This window comes from Cynocephalus volans, chromosome 12, assembly GCF_027409185.1.
Source record: "Cynocephalus volans isolate mCynVol1 chromosome 12, mCynVol1.pri, whole genome shotgun sequence".
NCBI classification, from domain to species: Eukaryota; Metazoa; Chordata; class Mammalia; order Dermoptera; family Cynocephalidae; genus Cynocephalus; species Cynocephalus volans.
This window is the reverse complement of record NC_084471.1, coordinates 78,300,963-78,319,884: the sequence shown is the minus strand read 5'-3', so window position 1 is coordinate 78,319,884 and position 18,922 is coordinate 78,300,963. Positions and strand designations below refer to the sequence as shown.

Here is an 18,922-nt window from a genome sequence, read left to right as displayed (position 1 = left end):
ATTATATCACTATTTTACAGTGACTTTGGAAGGAAGAGTAAAAAATTCTTTAGAAGCATGAGACTATTCAAGAAACATATGATTTATGTCAATGTTTGTTGATTTCTAAGTTGCTGGTGTATCTCTTTATTTTTAGATAAAGGATCTATACTAGCAAGAATGGTGCTCAGATATCAGATGAAAAGTGCTGTGGAAGAAGGAGTAGCCTCAGGCAGTGATGGGAATTTTTCTGTAGATGTACTTGATAAATTTGGTGAATGGGCCTTTGTTCCTGACTCTTCTGTGGACAGCGTGTTCGGTCAAAGTGATGATCTGGATAGTGAAGGTATTTACTACAAAAATTGTTCCCTTTCTGTTTGACACTTACACACTGACTTTGAACAATAGGAACTGAGACAAAAACTTGATTTGATTTATTTGGAAAAACTTAAGTAAAAATGTGTTCATTATAAGGAAACAGTTATGCTTACTAATTCCAGTTAAAGTAATGACTCAAGAAAGTATGTCTCTGCACTTCTAAGTCTTATGCCAACTAATCAGTCAATGGCAACTATTGCAGTGAAAAAACTCTGATTCATACTGGAGCTGGATTCCATGTTTAGTCATTGACTAGATCCTTTCCTAGCTGTGTTAAGGCCCTTAACCTTGTTAAAGGTAGTGTTGCCGACCTTTATGGTTACAAGAGAAAATGTATGTAAAGTGTATGGGACAGTACTTGGCAAATAGGAAGTGTTCAATAAGAAAATACTTTTATCTTTATTATAGTTAAAAGTAAAATTTATATTTTAATTGCTAACTCGAGATAACTAAACAATTGATATGGCAAGATGTGTAATGACGATGATTAGAGCTGACATATTTAACACAATGCAGTTTGGTAAAAATGGGGTGAGGAGATTTTTTATTAACATAGAGTGATTGAAAACTTTGAGTGACAGAATAAAAGTATATGAATGGATAAAAAGCAAGGATTATTCCAAAATGTCATGTCTCAAGTCCAAGCATTTAAAAAAATCAACACTATTGAGATATAATTTATAGGAAATAAAATGCATTCCTTTGAAGTAGATATTTTCATTAGTTTGAAAACTTATATATCCATATAGTCATCACCACTATCAAGTTATGCAACATTTCTGTCATCTCAAAAAGTTCCTTTATGCCTCTTCACAGAAAATGCCCATCTATCTTCAGCCCATAGCAACCACTTCAATCTACTTTCTGTCACTGTAGATTAAAATAATGTTCTCTCCAGTTTTATATAAATAGAATATAGTATACAGTCTTGTGTCTGGATGTTTTCCAAAGTGGCTTTACCTTGTTGTACTCCCAAAAGCAATACGTGAGAATTCTAGTTACTCTGCATCCTTTGCAACACTTGGTTTTGTCAGTTGATTTAATTTTAGCTATTCTAGAGGAGGTGTAGTCTTAACTCATTTGGGTTTAATTTTCGATTCCCTGATGACTAATGACATTGAGAATAATTGTACATTCTTTTCGGTCATTTGTAGTTTTTCTCTGTGAAGTGTCTGTTTAAACATTTTGCTTTTAATTGGGCTGTTGTCTTATTATTATATTTTAAGAGTTTCTTATATTTTTTAGGTAGAAGTCATGAAAAATATAGGTACTGCACATAATTTCTCCCAATCATACCTTGTTGTTTCATTTTATTAATGGTATTTTTTCAAAGAGCAGAGGTTTTAAATTTTCTCCTATGTTTCCTTTTAGAAGTGTTAAAACTTTAGCTTTTACATTTAGGTCTAATAATCCATTTAAAGTTGATTTTTGAGTGTGGTATCAATGAAGGGTTGACATTTGTTTTTTTCCCTGTGAATATTCACTTCCAACATTACTTGTTGAAAATGCTATAATTCCTCATTGAATTAATAGCAACTTTGTTAAGTTTAATTGACCATATATGTATGTTCTATTTCAGCAATATTAATTCTGTGCCATTTATTTATATCTTTATTCTTATGACAGTACCACACTGTCTTGATTACTCTAGCTTAATAGAAGTTCTTAAAATCAAGCAGTGTAAATTCTCTGGAGTTCTTTTTCAAAATTTTTCTCACTATTCTGGATTCTTTGCATTTCAATATACATTTGAATCAATTTTTTTAGTGCTGGAGTTTTTATTATAAATAATATCATATTACTTATATAATATGAGAGGACTTCGAAAGTTCATGGAAAATGGAATTAAAAATAAAAGTTAAAGAAATAAACTTTATTTCTCAACATAAGCTCCATCAAATTCAAAATACTTTTGTAAATGATGTACCACCCACCCTAAAGAACTGAGGGTCCTGGGAATTTAACCATGTCAATGCAATATTTTTTACATTATTAACTGGAGAAAATTGGGAACCCTTTAAAGATTTTTTTTAATAGTAAGAAACAAAAAGAAGTCAAAAGGAGCCAAATCGGGACTGTAAGATGAATGCCTAATGATTTCGCATTGAAACTCTTGCAAAATTGGCCATGTTTGACGAAAGGAATTAGCAGGAGCATTGTCATGGTGGAGAAAGACTATCTGATGAGGCTTTTCCTGCTCAAGCATTGGCTAACTTTCTCAAAACACTTTCCTAATCAGTAGATGGTGTCATTCTTTGACCGTCCAAAAAGTCAGCAAGCGAAATGCCTTGAGTGTCTCAAAAACTGCTGTCATGACCTTTGCTTTTGACCAGTCTGCTTTTGCTCTGACTTGGACCACTTTCACCACTTGGTAGCCATGGCTTCGATTCTGCGTTATCTTCATGATTGTATTGGAAAGGCCATATTTCATCTTCTGTTACAATTCTTCAAAGAAATGGTTCATTATCTTGATCCCACTTGTTTAAAATTTCTATTGAAAGCTCTGTTCCTGCCTGCAGCTCATCTTGGCGCAACAGTTTTGGCACCCATCGAGTGGGGAGTTTTCTCAACTGTAATTTTTCAGGCAGAATGGTGTAAGCTGAGCCAGTTGAGATGTCTGTGGTGTTGGCTGTTGTTTCTGCTGTTAACCGTTGGTCCTCTTCAATAAGGGCAGAAACGAGGTTCGTTTTTCCCCCGCAAATGTATGTGGATGGTCTGCCGCTGCAGGCTTCATCTTCAACATGATCTTGTCCCTTCTTAAATTGACTTATCCATTTGTAACATGCTGATTTCTTTGGGGCATTGTCTCCACAAACTTTTCATAGAGCGTCAGTGATTTCATGATCCTTCCACCCAGCCTCCCCCATTAATTTGATGTTTGTTCTTGCTTCAGTTTTGGCAGAATTTAAGTTGCTCTGATAGGGGCTTTTTTCAAACTGGTGTCTTACCTTTCTTAATGCCTCAGACTAGAGCCTGTTCAGATGTTATAACAAGTTACGATGAGTTTATTTCGGTGCAAAACAAAATTGAAATCCATGCATAGATTTTCATAACACATATTTTTCATGAATTTTTTGAAGACCTCTCATATAATGCTATAGAATTAATATGAAAATAATAATTTGGGGGAATTTATATCTTAGTAATGTGTTTTTTTGACATGTAAATATGGTATATATTTTCAATAACTTATCTTTTGACATTTCTCTTAATGATTTATATTACATGTTTTCTGATACTATTGTAAATAGTGTTGTATTTTAATTCTGGTTTTCAATAGTTTTCTTCTGGTATGTAGAAATACAGTTGATTTATTTGTATATTACCTTTGTATCATGTGAACTTGCTAAACTCACTTAAGAGTTCTAGTACTTTTTTGTACTTCTGTAGGATTTTCTGTGTTTATAATCATGCCATTTGTTAATAAAGACAGATTTACTTCCTTTCTAATCCATATGTCTTTTTCTTTCTTGTCTTATTGCACTGGCTAGGACCTCCACTACTATATTGAATAGAAGTGGTAAGACTGGGCATCATACCCTGGTTTTTAAATTTAGAGGGAAAGCATTCAGTCTCTCATCATTTCGTATGGCATTATCTGTAGTTTTTCATAGATGTCCTTCATCAGGTTGAGGAAGCTACTTCCCAGGCATCATTTGCTGAGCCTTTTTATCACTAATGGGTATTGGAAAATACTTGTCAGCATCTGTTGAAATGATTATATTTCCCCCATTTATTTTGCTAATATGATGAATTACATTGGCTGATTTTTTTAATGTCAAACCAAACTCTCATTCCTAGGGTAAATCTCACTTGGTCACGGTATATTATCCTAATTTATGTAGCATTGGATTTTATTTTCTAAAATTTTATTAATGATTTTGCATCCATATTGGTCTGTAGTTTTCTTCTTCCTTGTAATTATGACAGTAATGTTTGCTTCTTGAAATGAGTTGGGAAGTGTTCTCAACTCCACTATTTTCTGAAAGAGTTTGTATAAAGGTATTATTTCCTTCTCAAATGTCTGATAGAATTCAACAGTAAGCATCATCTAGGTTTGGAATTTTTGAGGGGAGGCAGATTTTTAACTACAAATTTAATAAATTTAATAGATTTGTATTCTTGAGTCAGTTTTGGTAATTTGTGACATTCAAGGAATATGTCCACTTAAGTTGCCAAATTTATTTGTTTAAAGTTATTTATAATAATTCTCTTATTATCTTGTTATGTTTGTAGGATCTGTGCTTTATCTGATCTTCCATTTTTGATATTGGTTATTTGTGTCTTTCCTTTTTTTTTTTTTTGTTCAGTCTAGCTCAAGGTTTATCAATTTTACTGATCTTTCCAAAGAATCATATTTTTGTTTCACTAGTTTTCTCTCTTATTTGTGTTTCCTTTTTCATTGATTTTTGCTCTAATCTTTATTATTTCCTTATTCTTACTTATTTTTATTTTAATTGGCTCTTTCTTTTTATATATTCTTGATGTGGAAATTTAGAACACTAATTTTTAGATCTTTTTTATTTTAGTATGTAAGCATTTAAAGCTATATATGTTCTTCTAAACACTACTTTAGCTTCATCCCCAAATTTTGATATGTTCTGTTTTCATTCAGTTTAAAAAAATTTTTAAGTTACTTTGTGACTTCTTTGATTCATGGGTTGTTTAGAAGAGTGTTGTTTATTTTTCAAATATTTGGAGATTTTCTGGATAACTTTTTGTTATCCAGAAAAAAATTCCAACTATTTTTTTTGGCCAGAGAACCTGCTCTCATGATTTCTGTCCTTTTAAATTTATTGAAACATGTTGGGTCAACTTTATTAGGTTGAATTGTGTGATAGTGTTTTTCAAGTCTTCTGTATCTTTATCACATTTTCTTTCTACTTGTATTTGAGAAAGAAATGTTGACATTGTAATTGTGAATTTATTAATTCTCCTTTTAGTTCTATCAGTTTATGCTTTAGGTATTTTGAAGCTGTTATTGGGTGCACAAACTTTAAGGATTATAATTTTTTTGATGAATTAACCTCTTTGTATTGATCCAAGTTTACATCTAGTATCAATTCCTTCCTCTGTGAGAATTCCCCTTTACACTTCTTATAGTGCACATCTGTCGGAAACCCCTATACAGATTATTGGAGATCTTTTTCTGTAACTCTGCCTCAGAACTCCCAGCTACATTAGTCTTCATGAGTGTTTATCTCCATCTCCTCATCTCAGGAAAGCCAATAGACTTTAAGTTTCTTCTCTCTGTGTCTATTGCCCTTCAATTGTCTCCATGCACAAGGCCAGGACGATCACAGGACTCATATAATTTGTTTTAGTCCTGTGCTGTCTGTGGCTCAATGTCTGAATTCACTTGTTTAATATTTTTTGTCCAATTTTCTAGTTGTTTATGTGGGTACATTGAGTTTGGGCTTGTTACTTCATCATGCCTGAAAGAATTCTCTTAAAGTATTTTTAAATAAAGGAGAACATTAGAAATTTTAATATAAAAATAATTATAAAATGCACTCTGTTGCTTGTATAATTAATATGGTAGTAGATCTTTCACAAACATATGAAGTTAGATAATTATGAAAATGTAATAATCATTATAAGATATATAAAAAATTATGAATTCTTTTTTATTAAAATTCTTAAGCATAACATTATTTAAATTATAGAATTAAATACATTTAATAATAAACCAGGCAGAAAATACTTCTATCAAGATTTATACTGAATATTATAAAGTTGATTTTGGGATATGTAGATTTTATAATTTGTTTTTGACATTTAAAATTAATTCTTCGTGTTTCTAAGATAAAGAGTAAAGGAATTTAAAATTTCCTAAATAATTTTTTACACATGCCTTCACATTATTTATCCGTAATAGTAGGATTTATTTATTGATCTTTATTTTATTGGAAAGTCTTAATTTTAAAAGTAGTTCTCTTTCCTTATTTTACAGAGCAATTATTGCCAACTAAACTCACTGCATTTATTTTCATGTCATTCCATAAAAGAAACCATGAAATATGAAATTCAAATAGAGATATACTCAAGAATGTTGAATGTTAAATAAAGCATGATTCCAATATTTAAAGCAAGATTAAAAAATTTATTTAAAAAAGTGAATAAAAAATGTATAAGAAAAATTCAGAGAAAAAAAAAAAGAGTGACATTGATCAGGTTGAGTTCACACTTTGCTTCCTGCACAACAAGTATTTGTTGTAATATGTGTAACTACTGACTTACTTGGCTTTTTCCTACAGTACTATGAGAGTCTTTGAGGCATTGATTTATTTATTTTTCCTGCTTATCATTATCCAGCACTTACTCAGTGTCTAGTCTATGACAGCCTTTCTAAAAACGTTTATGGATGAAAAAAAATGTAGTTGAATTTTTAAAATGAAAAGTCAACATGGTTTATCATTTCTATTTTAAAGATGTTACAAAGGAAATTGATTGTGAAATTTCCATTTATGAAAATATATTTAATCTCTCATGAATGAACTAAGATACTAACATCTTATAATTGAATCAGCTTTCCTTACTCATCTTCATGCTATTTTATCATTTCAAAATAGGAAGTGAAGGCTCATTTCTTGTGAAAAAGAAATCAAATTCAATTAGTGTAGAATTTTACCAAGATCCTGCTTTGCAGCGTTGCTCACCAAATTTGCAAAGGCATTCCAATTCATTGGTAAGTTAAATTGTGATTATGTTGTGTTTTGCTGCTGACATTCTCTTGATAACTAAAACCTGTGCCAAAGCTAGGAGCAATTGGTGCCGATTCTATGATGTATGAAAACTATACAGATGGTCCCCGACTTACAATGGTTCGACTTAACGAGTTTTCAACTTTGTAATGGTGCGAAGGCAAAATGCATTCAGTAGAAACTGTACTTTGAGTACCGATATAAACATTGTTTTTCAATTTCAGTACAGTATTTAACAGATATCATGAGGTATTCAACACTTTATTATAAAACAGGTTTGTGTTAGGTAATTTTGTCCAATTTTCAGCTAATATAATTGTTCTGAGAACATTTAAGGTGGGCTATGGTATTTGGTAGGTTAGGTGTATTAAATGCATTTTTGATTTATGATGGGCTTATTGGGATATAAACCTGTAATATGTCAAGGAGTGTGTGTGTGTGTGTGTGTGTGTGTGTGTGTGTGTGCACGTGCACATTCATATATATGAAAACATGTTAGACATAAACTAAATTATGTTAAATTCACATTTGTAGACTTTTGAGCATGTAGAGTATGAATTTGTTTGGGGCATATATCTACCAACTGAGTGCATTTCAAAATGGTCTTACTCTTCTTTCTTTTCAAAGCTCCATGTCTGTGGAGCTCAGGCTAGGTCTGTGCCTAATGATGTGGCTTGATCTTATGAGTACTTGAGCTAGAAATCTTATAGTGATACCTAAGGAACCAAATAGGAGCCTGAAGTACACTGAGCAAACTTGAATAGCATAATATTGTTCATCAAAACATATATGTATATACATAGGCATTGAGAATCATTTAATTTTTAAGAAACCATTATTGTTTTAATCTCTTGTATGTTTAGCAGCTACAGAAGAACTATGGTATATTTCCATGAGGGGTCTGATAATTCTAGTTGGGAAAATTGGGTCCCATGGTATTTTCAGGTTCACTCTGAAAGATCTACGCTAACCTCTGCTCTAATTTTGATATTTCAGTGCTAAAAATATAACGGTTATTTTATGTTAATTCTAAATCTTGAGAAGGGTGAAATGAATGACCATAGCTGAATAGGTTAAATTAGGTCTCAGTAATGGCATATGTCAGTTCTAATTTATATAAACAGCTTAGTTAGAAAACGTAGTTTAACTGATGAAAGAAATTGTACTTATATAGCCTTTTGACTCAACCCCTCTACCTTTCAGTTTCTTATATTGTATTTAAAAGACAGGGGAAAGACTAAATGTTTTCCAAGGTCATTTTGACACTAAAATGGGTTGTTTTCTACCTTCGTGATTGGGCGCTTAGTTTGTACTTGCCCATTTTTTCCTATAATTGTAAATATCTTTCATTCTCATTAAAATTTTATGGTTTTTTCCATATAAAAATGTTCTCTTCTCAGAAAAAAAAAAGACAGTAATTTTTAAAATAAACATTATTATTTGTTTAACAGGGGCCCATTTTGGGTCATGAAGATTTACCGAGGAGGAAAAGAAAAATATTTTTTTCAGATGATTCACTCAGTAAGTATTTGGATGTAACCATGTTAGTAGATATTTTGGGCAGAACACAATGCTTTGTTAAATTTCCTCTGATGGTTCAAATTTTCTTGGTTCCAATTTCATTTCACATAACCCTCATATGTATTTACCTAATGATTCCACAAGCTATGGAAAATTGAAATATAGTTATAGATTTAAAAATTTACCTTTTACGAATATTAGAGGACATTTTAATCTTGTTGATGAGTTTTCTGAAATGTAAATAATGCCCTGCATGCCATTCTACATCCCCTTCTCCAGGGCTTTTTCTTTTTTTTAACACCACTTACACCACTTGATTAAATATTTTCTATTTACTGTTCATCTCTGCCACTGGAATGCAAGTTCCAAAGTTTGGTTTTCTGCTGAATTTCTAGTGTGTTGAGAGAGCTTGACACTTATAGATGCTCACTAAAGTTTTACTCTGTGAATTTAAATTCTTTGTTTGTTTTTGACAAAAGGGTCATCAAAACTTCAATCCCATCTGAGGCATTCAGACAGCATTTCTTCCCTGGCTTCTGAGAGAGAATATATTACATCATTAGACCTTTCAGCAAATGAACTAAGAGACATTGATGCCCTAAGCCAGAGATGCTGTATAAGTGGTCATCTGGAGCATCTTGAAAAGCTGGAGCTTCACCAGAATGCACTCACGAGCTTTCCTCAACAGCTATGTGAAGTAAATTTAATTCATCCTTCTAACTCTCAAGACATTTAAGGAGCTTTTTTGCATTTACTTCTAACTTAAATATTTCAGAAGAAGAGTCTACTTTTGTGTCATTAGACAATACTTCCTCCATTCTTCTGGTTTCCACGCAGGTATCTTAGTCTGTGTGGTGTTCAGAAACGTCTTTGAGCACAGGCGGTGGACATGGAGATTCTATTAAAAAGGAATTCTAGGTTCCAGTTTATTCACTTTCTCACCCTCTGCTTCTCTTCTCTCCTTCCTTCCATACTAGGTTGGTTATCTGCTTGGTTTACATGTCCATAGCCTGCGATGCTTTTCCCCATTTCTCATTCACTCATAAATTTTGACATGACATATATTGCTCTCACTAAACTGCAAACTCTTTGAGGACAGAAATTGTTTCAGGCTGGTTCCTGTCTATCCCCAGTGCCTAGGAAGGCCTGACATCAGTGTACTGAGTAGCCCAATCATCTCTGCTGTACTGTAAGTAAAACCGGGAAAAATACAAAGGGTACACTATCAAAATCAGGTTCACAAAAAAATAGGGTTTAGAGGTTAATTTAGCTTTTTAGAGGCTTAGTAGATACTGATTGAATTAATTTGTGGTGAAGCTAATGGATGACACTTGGTAAGCCTTTAATAAATATTTGTTATGTGAGTAAGTAAAAGAATACTAGAATTTATCCTACCTAAAACGAAGAGAATTTGAACAGAGCGTGACAAGATGAGACACATTAGGGCATTCAATGACCGGACCAACTCAGAACCTTCTCTTCGGGGAAATTCCGAAATGACACCACTAGATGGCGCTTTGTTTTTACAAGAAAATGTCCTGATTAAACCTTGGGAATAAATAATTTTAAAATTTTTCCCTGTAAATAAGCTGGTGGGATCTGAAACAAAGGCAGAAATTTGGAAACAACTTATGGGTCATTAAGAGTCATTAATAAACCTTTATAATCACATCAAACTCTTTAGAATTCCTGGTGAGGATAAATATATTAATAAATCTTTATATATCAAATAGTGTAGATCAAAGTTCTTTTTTGGTATTTTAGCCCCTTGACGGTCATCCATACCAAAGATTTTAAAAATTGACGTAATATGTAAAAGGAGGTTTGCTATTATTGTAAAATCAGAAATTGCTTAAAAATAGAAAATAGAGCTTTGAAACAAAAAGTTCTATAAAAAAGAGGAGGTTCTGAAATGAAACATGATTATATGTGATGACCTTTATGGTTAAATCTTGTTTACATTAAAATGTATAATCATTTAGAAAAGCTACCATTTAAAAAAATGTATTCCCAGGATTATGTTGTACTTCTTATTGATTAAATCATTGATTCAAATATTCGTTAAGGCCTATTCTGCTTCCTTTTTGTTTTTTGCAGAAATAATTTATAAAAAAGCTAAATTAACCTCTAAATCCTATTTTTATGAACCTGATTTTGATATTTTTCCCGGTTTTACTTATAGTACAGCAGAGATGATTGGGCCAGTCAGTACACTGAAATTCTGTTGTGGATTCTGTTTTTGATTAAAAAATACCCCCAATCTTGGTGGCTCTAGTAACCAGAGGTATGGAAGGCAGAAATATTAGCTAGACTTGTTTCTCAGATGGTTCATTTTAGAATTTTAAAATATTGTCATTTCAGACTCTGAAGTGTTTGACACACTTGGACTTGCACAGTAATAAATTTACATCATTTCCCTCCTACTTGTTGAAAATGAACTGTATTGCCAATCTTGATGTTTCTCGAAATGACATTGGACCCTCAGTAGTTTTAGATCCTGCAGTGAAATGTTCAACCCTGAAACAGTTCAGCCTGTCATATAACCAGCTGTCTTCTGTTCCGGAGAACCTCGCTGATGTGGTAGAGAAATTGGAACAGCTCATTTTAGAAGGGTAAGAAAGGGCTTCATTAAAGACAAAAGGGTTGTCTTACATTGAGCTTTCTCAGGTTGACATAATATGCTGACATTTCTATAATGAGTTTTAAAGAATAAGATCGAGGTAATTAATATTATAACATTATTATAATATTATTTTATGTTGTTCCATCAATTGACAAATTTTTACAACTGATTTTAAAATTAATAAATCTGCTTTGATGCTATTTTTGAAGGCAGATTGTTTTGATGTTTTTCTTTAAAATATATGAGTTTATACATTCTACTCTTCATTTTGTTTCATAACTAGAAATAAAATATCAGGGACATGTTCCCCCTTGAGCCTGAAGGAACTGAAGATTTTAAACCTTAGTAAAAATCACATTTCATCCCTATCAGAGAACTTTCTTGAGGCTTGTCCTAAAGTGGAGAGTTTCAGTGCCAGAATGAATTTTCTTGGTAAGTATTTTGTATGGGTTTCCTCCTTACAAGACCTTCTAAGTATTAGAGGATAAGGCATCTATGGGCATTTTAGGTGGGATTTTAAGGTGGTGTTTCAGTTTAAATATTATGCTGGAGTTTCAAAAATAAAGTTAGCAGGATGGTGATAAAAAGAAATGAGCTATGAAACCATTAGAAGACATGGAGGAAATAGATGCATGTTTCTAAATGAAAGAAGCCAGTCTGTTTGATTCCAACATAAGACAGTCTGGAAAAGGCAAAACTATGGGGACAGTAAAAAGATCAGTGGTTGCTAGGGGTTAAGAGGAGGGAGAGATGGACAGGTGGAGCACAGAGGGTTTTCATGGCAGTGGATATTCTGTATGATGCTGTAATGGTGGATACGTGTCATTAAACACTTGTTAAGACTCGTAGAACGTACAACACCAAGGGTGAACCCTCATGTAAAGTATGCACTTTGTGTAATAATGATGTGTCAGTACTGGCTCATCAATTGTAGCAAATGTGCTTAATTAATGGAAGTTGTTAATAATAGGGGAAAATATGTGTGGAGAGGTGGTGGGTAGGAAAGGAGGGGTGTATGAGAACTCTCCGGACTTGGCGCTCAGTTTTTCTATAAACCTAAAGTTGCTCTAAAAAATAGTCTGTAATTTAAAAAAATAGTTAGCAGGTTGTAATTGTCTTAGGCTAAGATGACAATGACTTGGCCTACAAATAGTGATTATACTGAAGTTCCTTTTGGAGTATTAAACTAAAAATGCACATGGCTGCCTGAACTGGGTGAAGCATTCTGGAACACTGAGTTTCATACTGAGGGTTTTTCCAGCAAATTTTTTGAATTTTAAGTGCAATTACTATTATTTTTTTGCTGTTTTTAGAAGTAAAATTCAACATTAAACAGTTTTCCAAATAGTAAATTTAATGTGTATTCATTCAGCTCTTGCTCCTTGCAAGTTATTATAATAGAGTAGTTCCCCATTACGTCCAGGAGATATGTTCCAAGACCCCCAGCGTATGTGTGAAACCATAGATTAGCAGCAAGCTCTCTATATTGTGTTTTTTCTATCTGAAACTGAGATGGCTACTAAGTGACTCATAGGCAGTAGATACAGTGTGGAGACCCTGGACAAAGGGATGATTCTCGTTCTGGACAGGACGGAGCTGGATAGCGTGAGAGTTCATCATGCTAGTCAGAATGGCACACAATTTAAAACTTATGAATTGTTTATTTCTGGAATTTTCCACTTAATATTATCTGACGGCAACTGCTGGTGACTGAAATTGTGGAAAGCAAAACTGCAGATAAGGGGGAGACTACCATAATATACAATATAGTCATCACTTTTATTAAAAGTTGTGGAATACCCTAAGTTCTCTTAGCAGAGATAATATAGGGAATCGCATTCATTTGTAGCCTGTGTGAACATTTTAATATGAAGGTACAAAATACTTTTATGACAATAGACAGGGACTCACCACATTTTATCTCCCGTAATAGAGACTATGGGCACCTTGCCACCCATTTGATTATTCTAGACCTAACTTGGTAAAATTATTTTTAAGACTTCTTAGTAGCAGAATACAGTATAACTACATATTTTAAAATATTTTAATTTGTCAAAACTTTAGAAAATAATAATGATAAAAGCCATGTTCATTTGCAAAGTGTTTTCCTCCTTTTTCCCTCCCTCGCTCTCTCCCACGCTGTTGACCGTGTTCTTACGATGAGACTGAAACGGGGGATAGAGTGATTCACTCACTAGTGAGCAAAGCAAACTTGGTCTTTGTCCTTAAGGAGCATGGAATTAAGTTCAGAAGACAGACATTAAATAATAATGGCACAAATAAATGTAATTGTATATTTTGCTAAGTGGTAAAGTTTCAGGATGTTATGGGGGTACCTCAAGGGAATCTAATTCAGACCGTGGCATTAGGGAAGCGTTTCTATATCTGTAATATTTACAAGAGCATCCCAAAGGACCCGCAGGCTTGGTTGTGGTCAATATGCCATCTCCCTTGAATCTCACAAAAATCTGTAGGGTAGGACAGGTATAACCTCTGCCTGCCTAATTAAGGAAACAAGCACTGGGATTTTTTTGTGTGACATTTCCCAGGGGCATGCAATTAATTACCTAGTTTTGAAAGTTTGGGTAGACCTCAGTTCAAAAATCTGTTTTGCATTGCATTACACAACCTTAATGGTTTGAGATGTGGTCTCACTTTGAGAAAATGCCTTTTGGAGGTGACATCTGAACAGGACCACTAAGCATTAAAAATAATCCTATGTGAAAATAAAGTTTCAGTTCTTTAATTTTATATGTGTTTTCCAGACACCATCTGAACCATAAGAATCTTGATTCTTAAGTGGAAAATCATTTCTACTCATTTATTTTGCCACAAATGCTTTTTGGAAATGTGTGTCTTTCTTTTTCTTGGGAAGACCGCTTCTAACAGTGTCCTGGAACATTTTGACCCTTGAAGATTTTCTTGATAAAGCATAACCCATATTTTTAACCTTTAGAATGCTAAGAAATAATTTCTTAAGCCATTTTCACAGAAACAGATTTGTAGATATGTAGAGAATCTCAGAGTTCATCTGGTCTAGCTGCCCTATTTTACAGATGAGAAAAAAGGCTGTCTGATTTGTTCAGTTTCCCAAATTGTGTTCCACAGAATTTTATTCCTTGGAGGTACCTCATACAGTATTTCCCTCTTGAAAATCAGATATTTCACTTTATTTTACCTAATGTTTCCCGATCTCTTAAGAGAATATTCAAAGAATACTTCTATCGAGTAACATTCGTTATTATATCATAGAACACTCTTTATGAGATGGTACTGTAAAGAATTTTTATCCTTGTACCATATTGTATATTAGTAAAGAGTTCAAAAGTGTTTTGTTATAGGCACTTAAGTGTAATTTGAATTAACAATACATGACTATGTCATACAATATTTATTATATATAATTTGCAAAGACTATTATAATAATTTTTACTTTGTCCAAATGTTGAGTAGATGAATTTATATTTATATAGTTCTTTAGTTTTCAGATTAAAAGATACTAAGTATGGCATATTGTTTTATTGTTTAGTGGTAGTATTAAGGATATTAGCTTGTTTTTAAAATGAGTATTAGAAAGGAGTTTTTTATTGTCAGTGTGAAAATGGAAATTAAATTAAGTGATACATCATTGTTCTTATTGTTGAATTTAATGGAAATCTATTTAAAATAATTACAATGTTTGTTTTCTGATTTTTATTTTCTTTTAGCTGCTGTGCCTCTTTTGCCTGCTTCCGTAACATGCCTAAAATTATCTCAGAACAAATTTACATGTATTCCAGAAGCAATTTTAAATCTCCCACAGTAAGTTTATTGTTATTTTAATTTTAAAACCAAATGAGCTGGAATAGAACCTTTAGAAACACAGTTTCTATTCAGGCATATAAATGTAATTGATTTCTGAATCTATTCAGCTTAATGTTTTTACATGTATGAATGTTCGATTTTCACTAGACAAAAGACCCAACTCACTACTTGGACTTTAAACTTTTATATTAATTTAGTGGGCTATTGTTTAAAAACAATCTAAGATTATTTAATTAATTACTGCATTGTTATAATCAAATGAGATTACACTGGCTATTAAACTTTTAAAATTTCAATTGCTCTGAGGTTGATATGTTGTCAAAATACTATTAACTTTGAAATTATACTTAAATTATGTTTCAGTGAAATTTTTGGTGAAGATTAGGACAACTTACATAGTTCCAGGTTTGGGGTTTTTTGATTAATTTAACAAAAACAAAAGCTTCCTGTTAACAACAAATTTAGTCATTGATTAGATTTCTACTGTGTTGTCATCTTAAATGATGTTCTAAATGTGTCATACATCATAAACCAAATTCAAAGTATATATTGCAAAAATATACACATATAGATACATAATAATTATATTTTAGCCATAGAAGGTGTTAGTAAGCATTCAAAAGCTAAGTTAAATCTAGCTTTAGAATGTGTCATTGTCAGAGACTGTTTTAATTGCTCTACAGTTGATTATCTTTTTGATCTTCCTAAAAATCCTATAAGATAGCTAGTGTTGTTATCTCCACTTTGTAATGAGGACATTGCTTCATTAGATGAAATAATTTGCCCAAAGTCACATTCCGTAAACACTGGTAGTTCGACTTCCAACTCTCAACTCCTACATATAGGCATCTATTGAATTTAGGTGGTCCCATATTTTGAACATAATATATTCCTGAAACTGTGTTTGAAAGACAAATATTTGTGATTGCTGACTAGGAGATACCATTGCCATAAAGAAAGTTTCTTCCCAGAGAACTAAAAATATTAACCAGTCCCTAGTTACACCATGCATTAGGCACCATCTTCAGGTATATGTTTCCATCATTTTGTATATATTTCTTTAATTTTGTTTCTCAAATGAACATGCAGTTGGTCAGATTAAGTCCTGACTGAGGCTAAAGAGGCACTGCTTTTAGAAAACCTAGTGATTCTCAGCTTTGTTTCAACTGCATTGCTTGTTAAACATATATGTCTTATCTCTAATACAGTCATATTCATTATCTTGTTTTCTATGTATTTTTATAAGATAAATAGGGCAAAATCTAGTAAAATTTCAAAATAATAGTACAGTTATTGCTGTGCAGAACTGAACTTTTTCTAGCAGGCAGTACTGCTATGTGAGCATGTAATTAATTCACCAAGCTTCAAATATGTTGGGTGAAAGGGATCAGTACACAGTTGTAAAAGTCCAGGCAACCTTTTAATATTTTACATAGTTTAATATACCAGAATCTCTGACTGTCTTTATTCCTCCTACACTCATACACTCATGTGTAACGTGTTTTTCTGCTACATCCTACAATCTCTGGGTAGCATATTCCTGCATGAAAGCAATCAGTTTACATTGAGGGCCTACTGTATGCAAAGCATCACACTTAGTGTGATATTTATCACACTGAGACAAGCTAGCAAAAGGCTGTGCCCACACACAATATTAATTAACTCTAGGACCCAACCTCAGTAATGAGTGAATTTGAATAGAGAAGTGGGGACTACACATTTGTAAATCTTGTATAGAAGACATGAATATTAATAACCATTTTTGCATTTCTTAATTAGGATTTCTCATGTACCATAAACATTTGTAAAACACTGAGTCATTCCCTCATTCTGAGATTGACATTTTTATGTATCTGAAGTAGGAAAATTGACCTCAGTTTTGTTTTTAGTGGTTCTTAATCATTTAAATTTTGTTGTTACTGAAACATGCCCTTTTTATAGCCTATCTATTCCTTTATGTACACATAAAGTCACATGCGTACTCAAATATAAATAATGTGAGTTTAAAAGTTATGTCTTATTCTCACTCTGGGGAAAATGACTTGTAATGTTATTTAATGTACTTTGGAAACACTCATTTGGTTTTCATCTTGACATTGTATTGTTTTAGCTTGCGGACTTTAGACATGAGCAACAATAATATTCAATATCTGCCAGCTCCTGCACACTGGAAATCTTTGAACTTAAGAGAACTCTTATTTAGCTATAATCAGATCAGCATCTTGGACTTGAGTGAAAAAGCATGTGCATGGTCTAGAGTAGAGAAACTACACCTTTCTCATAATAAACTGAAGGAGGTAAGTGGTCATCTTTATTTAAAATTATTGCCAGTTTGAAAATATACTTCATATTTGCATTATTACAAATTATCATTTAAAATCTATTTGATATTTCTTGCTTTTAAAATAAGATATAAGCCTACCCCGTGGTAAATGGGTATAGTAACATAACTTAATTTCCTTGAAAAAAAATTACTTTTGTGCTATATTTTTAAAGAATTATGTGAATATGTATATTTAATTATGGAAGTATGTTATGCTTTAAGTGTGTCATTGTATAACTAAATCTCTGATCTGTTAACAGGCTCTCAGATACTCTACATTTCTCAAGTTGATGCTGGGCCATACATAACCTGTGTTTTTCAGCTGACTTTTTCCCTACATTCTTTAATTTCTGCATTCCTTCACCATGCGACCCCTCACCCAAACGCATCAACCTCCTTTGCCTTACTCTATGCCTTCTGTTCTTAAATCTGAAAGTGATTATCCCTTTGCCTCAGAAAATATACATATTTCTGAGTTTAAGCCTATTGCCTATAAAAACCAAAAAGGATTAAGTTTCTGATACTGTGAGGCTCTGAATAACTGTTAATATGTTTTGGTACTTAATTTTTTCTTGCAAATGAAGGTTTTGTATTCTAAATGTAATGCTTCTTGCTTAAAAACTTGGAATGGAACAAAAACACTCCAGTTAGGATGCCACCTAAAGTATAAACATGTAGCTGTAGTTTGCTAACATTAAATTTCACGTAAGTTTGTAGTGACTACATCTTCATGGTTTTACTGAAAAACATAAGCAGTGTCAGGGAACAGCTCAAAGCCATAGGTAATGACTTCAGATAACTGTAAAGAACTTTATTACTTTCAGTGTTGTGAGGAGATGAAGCATGTTGCTAGGGGATATTGGATTTTTAAAGATTAGGAGTAAGTCACATAGATTATTTGGGGGTAAGTTCTTTATACGTATGTTTTTATGTTTTTAAGCATTTATACTTAAAACTTATGGCTAGCCTTTGGAAAGTTTTAAAACTCTGTTGAAAGGTTGTGCACATTGTTGATGGAATCTCTGACCCTTTCTCATTTCCTATCGCCACCTTTTTTCTCGGCAGTACACATTTCTTCCTTCCCACCAACAGATTTTTGTCCTGTTTTTTTTTTTTTTTTTTAATTTCATTAAGATTCCTCCTGAGATTGGCTGTCTTGAAAATCTGACATCTTTTGATGTTAGCCACAACTTGGAATTGAGATCCTTTCCCAATGAAATGGGGAAATTAAGCAAAATATGGGATCTTCCTTTGGATGAACTGCATCTTAATTTTGATTTTAAACATATAGGATATAAAGCCAAAGACATCATAAGGTTAGATAATTTTGCTTCTATTCGTTTTTATTAAATTTGATTCAGATTTCCTCTGTCTGTGACTCTGGTGGATGTATAGTTACACTTTAGGGAAAAATGAATAGTACTAATTAATGTTAATATTCTATGTGTCATTTGCCTTTTATTTAATGAATATATTTATGTAGTGCCAGGGCAGAGATTTGTTCTTTCTCTCAGTCTAGCTAATGTTGAGTGGCTTCTCCTCCATATCATTCTTTTCAGTAGAAATGGACTCTAAAAGGAAATAGAAAGG

At 32.6% G+C, this 18,922-nt stretch overlaps 1 protein-coding gene across 3 annotated transcripts in view; it reads left to right on the top strand.

Annotated features, from left to right (window-relative positions):
- The window catches only part of LRRK2 (leucine rich repeat kinase 2), a 131,215-nt gene that overhangs the window by 53,892 nt on the left and 58,401 nt on the right, over window positions 1–18,922 (top strand). For all 3 annotated transcript variants that reach the window (XR_010021331.1, XM_063074909.1, XM_063074910.1), the window contains exons 20-28: window positions 137–325; window positions 6,930–7,045; window positions 8,513–8,582; window positions 9,062–9,279; window positions 10,944–11,194; window positions 11,489–11,637; window positions 14,913–15,006; window positions 17,120–17,306; window positions 18,467–18,648. Coding sequence is in view for 2 of the 3 variants with exons in the window: in XM_063074909.1 (XP_062930979.1) it covers window positions 137–325; window positions 6,930–7,045; window positions 8,513–8,582; window positions 9,062–9,279; window positions 10,944–11,194; window positions 11,489–11,637; window positions 14,913–15,006; window positions 17,120–17,306; window positions 18,467–18,648 (1,456 nt within the window). In the remaining variant the exon portion in view is untranslated. The remainder of the gene's footprint in view (window positions 1–136; window positions 326–6,929; window positions 7,046–8,512; window positions 8,583–9,061; window positions 9,280–10,943; window positions 11,195–11,488; window positions 11,638–14,912; window positions 15,007–17,119; window positions 17,307–18,466; window positions 18,649–18,922) is intronic.